At 37.5% G+C, this 13,239-nt stretch overlaps 1 protein-coding gene across 1 annotated transcript in view; it reads left to right on the forward strand.

Moving 5' to 3' along the window:
* Positions 1-523: 523 nt before the first annotated feature.
* PTPRT (protein tyrosine phosphatase receptor type T) overlaps positions 524-13,239 on the forward strand; it is a gene marked incomplete at both ends in the record, with an annotated part of 687,552 nt that continues 674,836 nt past the window's right edge. The window contains one exon of the mRNA XM_083358025.1: positions 524-593. Coding sequence (XP_083214151.1) covers positions 524-593 — 70 coding nt within the window. The remainder of the gene's footprint in view (positions 594-13,239) is intronic.

Consider the following 13,239-nt stretch of genomic DNA (forward strand, 5'->3'; position numbering starts at 1 on the left):
GCGCGCACGCGGGGGTACAAAACAAAACAGTCTTTCAATTGATTTTTGCTTTGAGAACCGTCCAATTCCCTTTCTACACGGGCTGGGGTGTCCGGTATAGAAACGTCTTGTTAATGACGTTTCCCCCGCCCTCCAGTCGCCGAGTGCCAAAACAAAAAGGAATGCAGAATGGGGCTTTTTCCCGATAGTGAAGGAGGCGGCAAGTGGCGACTGATGCGTGGTGCTCTCTCTTCTTTATTGCCCTCCGCTCGCCTTCTCTCTCTCCTTCCCTCCGTATGAGTGAGTGGGAGAGGGAGAAAAGACGAGCGTTAGGACTCGGGGGAAATCTCCCCCTTTTCGCTTCTTCAATCAGCTTGTCCTCTTCCTCAGAGCAGGGATAGCTGAGGCTTCAGCTGCCTTCGGGAGATCCGCTCCAGTCCCAACTCTCCGGGTTTATCAATGCAAGGGATGTTTGCAGGACGCACGGAGAACCGGCTCTGCTGCTGCTATTGCCGCGGGAAGGGCATATGAACTCTCTCAAAGAATGACTAGGATTGCTACGTTTGCCATTCTCTTGCAGCTGTTGCAAAGAACTCGGGGACAAGTCTTTGCAGGTAAGAGGCTCCTGCTTCGGCGGGGAGCGTGGCTAGGGCTTTTTGTGTGTCTATGTGTGTGAGAGAGTAGAGCTTTGCTTTGAAGTATACCAGCGCTTCTCAGGCGACCGGGATTGCCTTGCATTGTTTCCTGTACCTTCTGCCTTCTCTCTCTCTCTCTCTCTCTCTCTCTCTCTCTCTCTCTCTCTGTCTTTCTCATGCTCTGTTTACCTGGGTTGGGATGAATTTCCACGGAGCCCAGCTGGAAACAAAAATAGCTGAAGTCTTTTGTTCCAGGTTAGAACTGAAATATCCAAATAAGGGTGCTTTCTTTCCATGTGGTTGGTCTTTCTTTCTTAGGAACCTTATGGATGTGCCATTATTTTTAGCCACTGGAAGCTTAAATGTTGACTTAGATGATACTGAAGGCATCTTCTCTTTAGAGTCAAGACACTCAAGTCCTTTTTATAGCAAACAGTTGGTCTCCATCAAAGGAAAAGGAGAAGCGTCAAGCATTTAAAAAATGTACATCAGGAGCCTTTAACTCAAAACTTGGCCAACAGAGTTACACTTTATTGGGTGATTTGCCTGTACAGTACAAGCCTCTCCATTAATCTTCTAACCCCTTGGGAACTAGAGACTTGGAAAAACTTGCACTGGATGGCTGACAACTTCCAGTTTCCATTTTCAGTTGCCAGAAGCTGCCACTTTAATTTGGAAGGAGTTTGTGTTTCTGAGTGTGTAGAGATAAGAAAAAAAGTCTGAAAACCTTTTTGAATCCGCTTTCAGTTGGATCTTCTGATAATTTTTGCTCTAACAAACTATACACCCTAAGCAGGCCAACTATATGTGGCTCTTACAGTACTTTATCTTACCAAGGAATATGTCAATGTGTGTATTTTAATTTTACCATTTTTATTTGGTGGGATTGCTACACTTGTAATTCAGGAAATCTATATTAATGTTTACGTGTCTGTGTGGCTGAAATTCCTTTATACAGGTATAGCTGTTTGCCTACTGCACATTTCCAAGGCTGATTCCTGTTGGAACTTTCAAGTCTGAACAGCTAAAGAACAGGTTGTTCTTTCAACATTTCTGGCTTTTCTAAATATACCCATATAAGAATCCTAAATAAGGGAGTTCAAAGTTCAAATGATTGAATCAACACTTTGTGTTTTAATAGAAGCTTTTTCAACAAAAGCACACAAAAATAATAGGCATAGATGTGGTCTTATTAAGCTCTGTAAAACACAGAATGGTATGGATAATATTCCCTTTAATGCAGTGGCAATGCCATTTAGGTTGACAGGGAATATAGTCTTAGATTTCATTTTAAAAAGGGGGGAGGGGGAAAGATCAACTGGTAATTTCCTATAAAGGGGAGATCATTAATAGGGCCATATGGGTCTACTAAATAAGTAAATCTATCCAGGGAAATATATGTAAGCCTGCAGATTAAATATCTTCTTCTTTGTTAGCAAATAGTTATTCAGGACTAGAGCATTTTATGAATGTGTGAATTTGAAGCAAATTGAGTTCCATATCAACTTGCAAGTTTAAAAGTTCCCCATTAATGTGAAGCTTGTTCAGCATGCTAAGCAGTAACTTATTTAACCATGGTTTGTTGAGTAAATCAAAAGTGGCTAGTAAATCATACAGCTGGCAATCACCAGTTGCAGAGTTTACAGAATGCAGGAATCCTGAACTAAAAAAATGCAGTGTAGTGTAATATGTGAGAATTCAAAGTACATATTTAGGATGGTTGTATGAGACCTAAACATGCATGAAAACATTGACCATGGTGGATGTTACAGTCTCTGATTCTCAATTTAAATTCTTGACAGAGGTTTTGTATGATGGTGAACATGGCAGATCTTTATTTCTTACTGTTGCAGTAGAATCAACAAAACTTCTCTAACATTTATGCATTGCCACCATGAGTCCTTCCAGATGTTCTGCAGAAAGTGCAAGTGACAATGATCGAGTTTCAATAAATTACATGAAAGAAAGAAAAAAGCAAGACTTTTAGGCTGGAAAAAGATGCTATTCAGGTTTTATTTTTAAAAAATAGCATTGTGATTTGATGTTCCAAATAAATTTCCAGACAGTATATGAACACACAGGAGAAGATACACAGTTGCAAATTTTAAATTATAAACTAAAAGAAGATTGGGCAGCAACAATTAGCCAGTGGGTTAGGAACTTTCATTGTCTCTGTTTGTTAATCATCATGCAATTCAGAATGTATGATGCCACCCTTTTGATACTTTGCTGCTGAAGGGATAAAGAATATAGACATAAATATGACTTTGTGTCTAGGTTTGTAAATGAGGCTACAGAAAATATTGCTTCTTTTACCTTGAAGATTATACTTAACTGCTGAAGATTTAATGCCTTGCAACCAACTTGCACAACTAATGCTCAGATAATTAAAGAAAAAAAACTGTACTTCTGATGGATTTTAATATTAAAAATACACGAAAACTTCTTTTGTCCTGTGCACTTCAACTGTTGTCCATCAGATGGCGGTGCCTTCATAGCTGTTATAATGTCACTATAGCTTGGAGCAGAACTTTGCCATTCATCTGTGTTTTCAGGACCGTATGTATACAGTCAGTTTCCATAAATGTTGTGCTGTATCTACTTGGGGAAAAAAAAAGGACCCAGAGTACTGAACAGTAACACAAACAGACACAAGAACTGTCCTCCTGCACCTAGATTATTTTTTGACAAAAAAATTACAACCCATATATACAAACAATTGGTAGGGTTTTATATAAAGGTATTTGGTTTTGATTTAGTTCGGCATGTGCAAACAATGCAATTTGCATACCATTGCTTTGCCAGTTTGGTTAGTGGTTAAGGCCCTTTGCTAGAAAGCAGGAGCCTATGAGTTCTAATCCCATCTTAGCCATGAAAGCCAGCTAGGTGATTCTCTCTCTCTCTCTCTCTCTCTCTCTCTCTCTCCCTCCCTCCCTCCCTCCCTCTGTCTCTGACTCTCCACAAGTCATCCCACAGGGTTGTTGTTGTGGGGAAATAGGAGGAAGGTAGGTTGGGTATGCTTGCTGCCTTTAATTATTTGCAAAAATAAATAATAAAATTTTGCACTGTGGGGTCTTCATGGGGAAAGAGATCAGAATATAGGAAGTGATATCATATTTGCCATCATCCAAATAATGTATGGTGACATTACTGTAGCTTGGATTACTCTGGTGTGGTTTTGACATGAGTAATGATTAAAACAACTATGACTTTCCATGGAGTATGAACCAGTGAAGTATGTGCAATTTTACAGAGACTTTCAAATATTCTTTCTACTAACAACTTTTTCCAAACAAGTTTGGCTTCTAAAAGATTTATCTGTAGCACTGTTCATTTTGTGGCATCAGTTTCATCTGATACAAGGATAACATTTTTTGAACCACGTGTTTCATGAGAAAGATTAGTAAAGTACTGTTAAACAAATTGTCTTCGATTCTGACCGGCTCAAGGTTGACTCAGCCTTCCATCCTTCTGAGGTCAATAAAATGAGGACCCAGATTGTTGGGGGCAATATGCTGATTCTGTAAACCACTTAGAAAAGGCTGTAAAGCACTATGAAGCAGGATATAAATCTAAGTGCTATTTCTGTAACTGGTTATCTACCATTGAGAAAACTTGCAGAAGACCATATGCTCCAGACCAGACGCATCTAACCAGTATCTTTTTTTCCATACTGATTTGTTCCAGAAACTATGTAATACAGTATATTGAATAAGTAAAAATTGGCTGGGTTCATTCAGTGCCCTAAGATGTAAAATGTTTTACAAACCATTGTGTCTGACTTCTCACAGCATGCTAAACTGAAAGCAGACAAACCACATTTTGTCTTAGTGTGTTAGATGAATCCAGCTGGAAGATGTTTCTAGGAATGTGAAGGATGTAACTGTGTGTTCCTCCAAAGCTTAGAGTTATTAGGTATGGGTATATAATACATACCCATAAACATGCATTCTCTTTCTCTCTGTCATACATATACATTCACACACACACACACACACACACACAAACACTTCTGCACAAAGAATTTCCATTTGTGTTTTGTAATGGTATATATTCTTCATTTGCCTTTTAAAACCACTTAAGCCAGGCATCATTATACTACTTCCTGATGGTACTTGGTTTTTAAAAATATTTTTGTTTCTCCTGAATTTATATTTAGTGCCAATTATAATCCTTAGTTCAAATTAACATTAACAATTCCCTGAAATATAGTTTGATTTTTTTTTCTTAGTTGACTGCTTATATAAGGGGTGAAAATATCTGCTTGTTCAACAATTAGCATAATAAACAGACCTCTGACAAAATATTTTGGGGTGATATTAGATAGTTTTAATGCTGGACAAGTTAATTCAAGGGACAGTGATGCAACATGAAGAATCTTAAGCTATGCAGTAAAAACCATTTTTTAATTGTTATGATTTACTTGATATATTTCTGTATTATTTGTGTTTTCTGTGTTATTATTTGTCTATCAGCAAAGATATCGAGGTTTTATGTATGAACTTTCATTGCAGTAAAAGTAACAAAATAAAATGGAGCAATTTATGTGCTGTTTAAACTGATGTAGCCTATTAAGTGAGAAGTCCTGAACTGAATTTTCTGAGATAGAATCAGCCTTTGACACCTAAGATGGGAGGTGCTCTTTCTGTGTACTTGCAGGATTTTAATGCAGGAAAGCATTATGGTTGCTGGAATGAATGGAAGCTGAAGTTTAGTCATTCTTTCTCACGAAAGCTCCCACCATATATACAGAAAGATTTATTTTAATATCTGGGGCAATCCTTGGAACAGTAATACTGAAGGCAAGGATTGTTACCTTCTTCTCCCTTTGTTTCACTAAGGGAGCAATTGCTTAAGAAACATTGCTTTTGGCAAAATGAACTGCCAAATGCAACCCTGTGTGTATGTATTTCTCTCTTCGTGTTTAAAGAGATGTTGTGTCTGCAGCATTAGGGCCCACTTAGTCATATTGTCAAATTGCAAGTTAGCTGTTTTTGCAATAATGCTGCTGTCCTCATTATCACATGTAATTTTCATTGATAAATGAGGCACTGATGGTAATAGCCAAATTCAGGCAGAATGGTTTTGTCATTCACCATTAAGTAAATGCTGGTTATTCAATGAGGCTGAGTTTTGATATATTGTAGAATTGAACCAATAGGATTAGATAGTTCAGTGGCTGAATTCACATGCTATGCTAAGTCATCATTTGCTTTAGCCTTGGTTTGAATAAACCACAATGGCTTGGTTCAGATATGGCATGGGTGCAAGTGTGCAAATGTCTCTTGGTTGTCTTATAGGAAGCTAAAATAGGGCTTGCTCTGCCCAATTTTAGAATGTGACCCTCCAGCCAATAAAATCTCATATTATTGCATTAAGCTGTAAAGTATGATTTATAATAATGTTGGGTTTTACACAATACATTAATACTTGGGATTGTTCTATGTGTAATGAAATGTATATGGCAGGTTTTATAAATAAAAAATAGCCTTTAATGCTTAATGCCAGCTATTAACTCAGTGCCTTGTTATCAGTTATCATGAACATTTATCTAGGGTAAAAACTTGTGTGCTTTGAGATTCATTTGGCTTTCCCTCTTTTTGTAACTCTTGCATTTCAGGAAATTAAAAGAATTTGAATGCACAGAATTTTGTTACATCAAACACTATCAAGTAAGATGGCAAATCATTTATGAGGACATTGCATTACCTCAGGAAAAAGAACTGAAGGTTGAAGGAATGGGGAGAAATCTGGAATATATTTAATTCCTTTTGCTTGGTGACTGGTTTCAGTATACTGGTAGTATATAAAATAAATAACTGTAGGCCCTTTGTAAAAGGCAATCCAGAGCAGCTGATGCATTAGCTCTGTAACTACTTTTTCATTCCTTGGGAAACTGTTAGCTGTACATTTCAATGTATATTTTCTTTCTTAGCCAACTTGACTTTTCTTTGTTTATTAAAGAAATAAATGTGCTTGGAAAAATCACCCCTTTCCTTCAGTTATAGGCAATTGGTCTGTCTGGATGAAGGAAATTATTTTTTCACAAATGAAGGCAAATATATGTGTCCCAGAAAGATATTGTAGAATCCAATCTGGGTTGGTCATCGGGACAAGAGATTGAGATTTCTGAACTTTCGGACTTGTGCTGGAGCCCATCCTGAGGGAATTTGTCTCTCACCAGAATGTTTGAAAGAGAAATTATTTTTGTATTTCCTAGATATATACATCTTCTGTTGTGAGTTTGCAAGGTTCACAAAACTATTTTCCACAGTTCTCAGTCTTGTCATCTTAAGCCACATCAAACATATTGTCAAAGAATCTGGGCCCTACCAGATGGCAACCCATGGTCCACTTTTTCCCAGAGAATGATGATGTTTATGATGATATATTTCCTCAGTATATGAATTATTTATAGGAATTTTTTTAAAGTTCAAATGATTTATCCTGTGCCCCACATAAAAGGCTACAGAACCCCACCTGTGTTTTGTGTACAGTTGAGAACCACTGTATAAAGTCATTAAAGAATTCTGAAGTAGTCTTCCTTTAAAATAAGATATCTCTTTTGGTAACCATGGAAACTACTGTGCTGCTAAAAAGGTAGGTTCTGTAAGAGTTTTGTGGCACTCATGGAACAAGAATTGGGGCAAAGGTTATTTTTTTCTAACAACTGCTATTTGTGACGTTATTTAGACCTTTTCCTGTTAATGGACTAAATAAGATAAATTGATTTTGCTTATTACAGCTTGTAGCTCTCTCTGAACAAATGGATAGATTAGGAGGTGTGTTTTTTTTTACTTTTAGAATCTCTTTATTGCCTGAGACAACTTTTCCTAGCAAAGTTGCAGTGAAGTAAATAATTTATACCTGGAAAAATGGTTTCTGAGCTGTGTAAAAGGATACGTCATCTGTCTTTTCTATACTTTTGTATCTGAGAGGTCCAAGTAGCCAATGAAGATAACAAGCTGGTGGCTGTAGGTTTGGATGTAGAAAAGATTACATCTGATGTACATTTTACTCTCAAACTGAAAATGGAAGTACTTTTCTTGTAGATACTTAGATGAAGCTGTAATTTGAGTCAGGATTTTTTTCTGTAACTGTGCTTCCATTTGAAAAAAATTTCCTTAGTGTCTTCAAACAGAAATGAAATGATGAGCAAAAACGATGCAGCCTTCTGTCAATCCTGCCAAAAGAAATACTTAATGGAATGATAAAGGATGAATCATATCCTAATTCTTAGATATAATACCTGATGCTTTTATGGTTATATCATACTTCTGTTTATCAATTGCTTGAGTTATAAAACTAATACACCAACGTTTTTCCCCATTTGAGGCATTTTAAGGAAGACTGAATACTTTTTGATAGTTTATTATATGTATTTTCTAAGAATCTGTCCAGAATTTCCTTTTAAGAAAGATGCCTTCTTCTAGTTTATGAACTCAGCAGTATGGGAACAGACATACAGTAGCTCAATGATAGAACTATGCATAGGAACCGAGACCTATTAATTTGTATAGGCAAAAGTTAGTTTTTCAAACTGCAAGGAGAGACAGATTAGATAAGCTATCAGGTAGACAGTTTACATTATAAAGTCTCCATATAAAGTTGCTTCAGATATCAAAGTTTGGTAGCACTTCGATTGCTGAAGGTTGTTTTCAAATTGCTTTTTTTTAAACAAACCCACAATATTTATTTATTAATTAAATGTATTGACTGCCCATCTTACCACAAGGTAACTTTGGGCAGTTTGCAATAGTGCAATGATGTACTCTGGGAAGGGGAACCCACCCCACTTTGTTTAAAATACCCACTTTTATTTGCCACTGTTTATTTATTGTTTTGTGAAATAGCTGAAATCTCATGCCACCAAATTTCAGCATGATGCAAAATAGAACATCATCAGAATTGGAAGGGACCTTGGGGATCTTCTAGTCCAACCCCCTGCTCTAGCAGATCCTATACCATTTCAGACAAATGACTGTCCAGTCTCTTAAAAACTGATTCTTAAAATGATTATTGTGAAAGGCTATAGGAGCCACCCAGAACTCTTTAAGGATCACATGCAGCTACAAATCATTCATCTTGTGTTAGCTAACACTAATTTAGATAGAAGAAAAAGGAGGAGATAAGAAGGGAGACCCAGGCGACACAGTATTGGATAACCGAAGCTAGTATACACTAAATATTTATAGAAATATATACTGAGAAGGTCAGATTTATATAAGTGTTAATGTAATAGAAAATTAATGTTATTATACCTAATATAGATATTGAAAATCTAGGGAGAGGAGTTGCTCGGACATTACCCCTTAATTGTATCTGAAGAGGAATGAGAGGGAAGAAAGGAGAGGAGAGAGGGGAAAAAGTAGAGGAGGGGGGGAAGGAAGTAGGAAGGTTGGAGGAGAAGTGGGGAGAAATGGGAGGGGAGCTGTGAAGGAAAGATGAAAGAAAAAGAGGGAAGTAGGGAAGTAGGGAAGAAAGAGAAGAAAGGGAGAAAGAAGGTAGAGAAGAGGGAAGAGAGAGAAGGAGTGTGGATACAGTAAAAGGGGAAATGGACGAGCAACAGCAAAATTTATGTGTATGTATTTATGTTATTAAGAGTATCTAATAGATAAGAATGTAAAAAGAATGTATGTTAATACTTGATAAAATATTATGGTATATTTGTCGATATGTATGGGGAGAATTGGAAAAAATAAAAACAAAAACAAAAAACTTAAAAACAAAACAAAACAATCGTCTTGCTTTAGGTGGATAAAACCATAATCCTCATTAAATATTGTTAGGTGGAATATCCATTGTTTAGGATAATTGCTTTCCAGCTTCCTTACCAAATGTTTTAGCAGTGTGGCAGCTAAAGTTAGTAATTTTCTATCTCATACTCTTATGCAGGTGCCGGTTAAAAGATCAAGACTGGGAAACACATACTGTACACATACTGATAATTGTTCAAACTGAATGATTTGAGTGTTTAACATTTTCCAATATCTCTAGATGCTAGGAGGATCTGGCAGAGAAGATGAGGGTAAACGAAGAGGACTGAAACTGCTTTCTCCTGCCACTTCCCTTGCAGTGCTATCACCCAGCCTTTTTGGCCATTAGTATGTCCTACTATTAGTGTGTCCTGCTACTAGTGTTAGGCTGCTAGTGCCTCCTACCTCTAGTACTAAATAGTCCTACTATTTCAGGAAGAATCGGTAAAGATACCTAATGAAGAGGGACTGTTGAGGGAAACTATGCCCTATCCTTGGTCTGATGTTACATATAAACACACAGGTAGATTTTCCCCCACTTAGAGTACCACTAAATTACCTACATGACAAATACTGAAGGAAAATTATGTGGTTTTCTAGTCTCTAGTTCAATTGAATCAGGAATAAAGTATTATGTCACTATGTTATATGTTCATAAAAGGGCTTTAGTGCTATTCTGATAATTGGATATTAATGTAGACCACTTACCTCTTGCTTTCTGCACTGTGTGATCCTGCATGCGGCTCTCTCCGTGTTTTGGGGAATGTTCTTAAAACAGCGTCTGCTTCTCATCATGGGGCATCATTTACAGTGCCACATTGCTTCCTACTCTACTGCCTATTTCAATAATGGCTCTCCCTTTTTTCTTAGAAAATTGTCTTCTTGCATATGGATTCTGCTTTGCCATTGTAGGAAGGTCATCGCCATTAAGCACAATAGCACTCTTATACAAATGAGTAATACTCTCCGACTAAACAATTACTTTTTCATGAGCCAGAGCTCAGTATCTGGCCCCATTGCTGCAGCAACTCCTGCTGCTACTAATAGAAAAAAAACAAGATCATATTTCCTTTATGGGAGAAAGAAAATTGTTATATCTAATCTGAACTAAGCATAGCACATGTACCTTTTAATCACAGCTTCTGTTTTCTTTTTTCTTTACTAATAGCAGATAAGTGCATATAATCTTATTATGCAGTAATTCTGAAATGCCCAAAATGCTGAGAACCAGATCCTAGAACATTAAATAATACCAGATGGAGATTGTGATGATTTAATTGATACACAATGTAACCTTTTACTATAAAGTATGCAATTACTTATTTATTATGTATCATTACACCGGGAAAGTGTGGATATTAGTTAGATTTTTACTTTTCTGCAGAAAGGGCTTGTAAATGGGGAGGCAGCTTTTTGCTTTTACTGAATAATGGGTTGTGTTTTAAATAAGCAAAACCAAGTGTGCATATAGGGGGTACAAACCAGTAATTTTGGGTTAATATCCTTGCCCAAGCATATGCTGTATGTAATACAAAGAATTACTTGCTTTGTTAAATAATCCAATATAGGTCCTAAGCAGGATACAGTATAGGAAGTTGTCTCATTCTGACTCAGATTTTTTATGCAACTGATTCCATAAATGGAGACAGGCTGGTTTCTTCCAGGATCTAGGAACATCTAGGAACAAGTTCAAATCACCAGGACCAGATAGATTACACCCCAAGGTTCTTAAGGAACTGGCAGACGTGATCTCAGAACCACTGAACTATATTTTTCAAAGATCCTGGAGCACTGGGGAACTACCAGATGAGTGGAAGAGAGCTGATGTAGTTCCCATCTTCAAAAAAGGGAAAAAAACAGATCCAGGAAACTACAGACCTATCAGCCTGACCTCAATACCTGGGAAGATTCTAGAAAAGATAATCAAACAACAAATCAGCCAACACCTTGATGCGAACAAAGTTATCACTAAAAGCCAACATGGGTTTGTCAAAAACAGATCGTGCCAGACAAACCTTATTGCATTCTTTGACCAAGTGACAAAACTAGTGGACCAGAGGAATGCTGTAGATATAATTTACTTGGACTTCAGTAAGGCATTTGATAAAGTAGATCACAACCTACTACTTGATAAGATAGAAAAATGTGGGTTAGATAGCATCACCACCAGATGGATTCGTAGCTGGCTGACAGGCCGTACTCAGCATGTGGTCCTCAATGGAACTGCATCTACATGGAAGGAAGTGTGTAGTGGGGTGCCCCAGGGCTCTGTTCTGGGCCCAGTGCTCTTCAACATCTTCATCAACGATTTGGACGAGGGGATAGACGGGGAAATCATCAAATTTGCAGATGACACCAAGCTGGCAGGAATAGCCAATACTCCAGAAGATAGGCTTAAGATACAGGAGGATCTTGACAGACTCGAACACTGGGCACTATCTAACAAAATGAAATTCAATTGTGAAAAAGTAAAAAGGTTCTGCATTTAGGCAGGAAAAATCAAATGCACAGGTATAGTATAGGTGGTACCTTGCTCGATAGTAGTAACTGTGAGAGGGATCTCGGAGTCCTAGTGGACAATCACTTAAATATGAGCCAGCAGTGTGTTGCAGCTGCCAAAAAAGCCAACACAGTGATAGGCTGCATTAACAGAGGAATAGAATCAAGATCACGTGAAGTACTAATACCACTTTACAATGCCTTGGTAAGGCCACACCTGGAATACTGCATCCAGTTTTGGTCACCATGATGTAAAACAGATGTCGAGACTCTAGAAAGAGTACAGAGAAGAGCAACAAAGATGATTGGGAGACTGGAGGCTAAAACATATCGGGAACGGTTGCTGGAATTGGGTATGTGTAGTTTAATGAAGAGAAGGGTGAGGGGTGACATGATAGCAGTGTTCCAATATCTCAGGGGCCGCCACAAAGAAGAGGGAGCCAAGCTATTCTCCAAAGCACCTGAAAGCAGGACAAGAAGCAATGGATGGAAACTAGTCAAGGAGAGAAGCAACCTAGAACTAAGGAGAAACTTCCTGACAGTTAGAACAACTAACCAGTGGAACAACCTGCCTCCAGAAGTGGTGAATGCTCCAACACTGGAAGTTTTTAAGTAGAGACTGGACAGCCATTTGTCTGAAATGGTATAGGGTTTCCTGCCTTAGCAGGGGGTTGGACTAGATGACCTCCAAAGTCCCTTCCAACTACTACTACTTCTTCTTCTTCTTCTTCTTCTTCTTCTTCTTCTTCTTCTTCTTCTTCTTCTTCTTCTTCTTCTTCTTCTTCTTCTTCTTCTTATTATTATTATTATTATTATTATTATTATTATTATTATTATTATTATTATTATTTCCTAATTGGAAATGACAAGGTTTGAACCAGGGACATTCTGTAAAGCAAACTCTTTTACCTCCTTACTACTCTGCACCACTCAGAAGACTAGTCCCTTCTCCTTACTTCAAATATATTTCCAGTACAACATTGCAAAAATGAATATCTTACAGAAGACTAGAGGTTGTAGTTCAGTTGAGAGATAGTTGCTCCAAATGCTTTCTTTAAAACTATCTTATCACACCATAATAAATTGAGACAATTTCTTTACTATTGATTTATTACATTACTATCACATTTTTATTCTGCCTAAGGTGACATACATGAGAATATTCAGCTAAATACTCTGTAAAACACACTGGATGGAGAGAAAGGGATTGGCTCATAATCATCAAGAGATTTCCACAGTGAAATGGGAACTTGCACTTGTGACATTACCTGTTCCGATTTGCCATTCAGATTGATGCTAACGGATGACATTTGTCAGGTGTCCTTGGTGCTCTCTGAACTTGCTTGTTTTCTTGCAGATGTTTCATTTGA

The sequence above is a fragment of the Vipera ursinii genome (genome assembly GCF_947247035.1).
Source record: "Vipera ursinii genome assembly, chromosome: 3".
Classification (NCBI taxonomy): Eukaryota; Metazoa; Chordata; class Lepidosauria; order Squamata; family Viperidae; genus Vipera; species Vipera ursinii.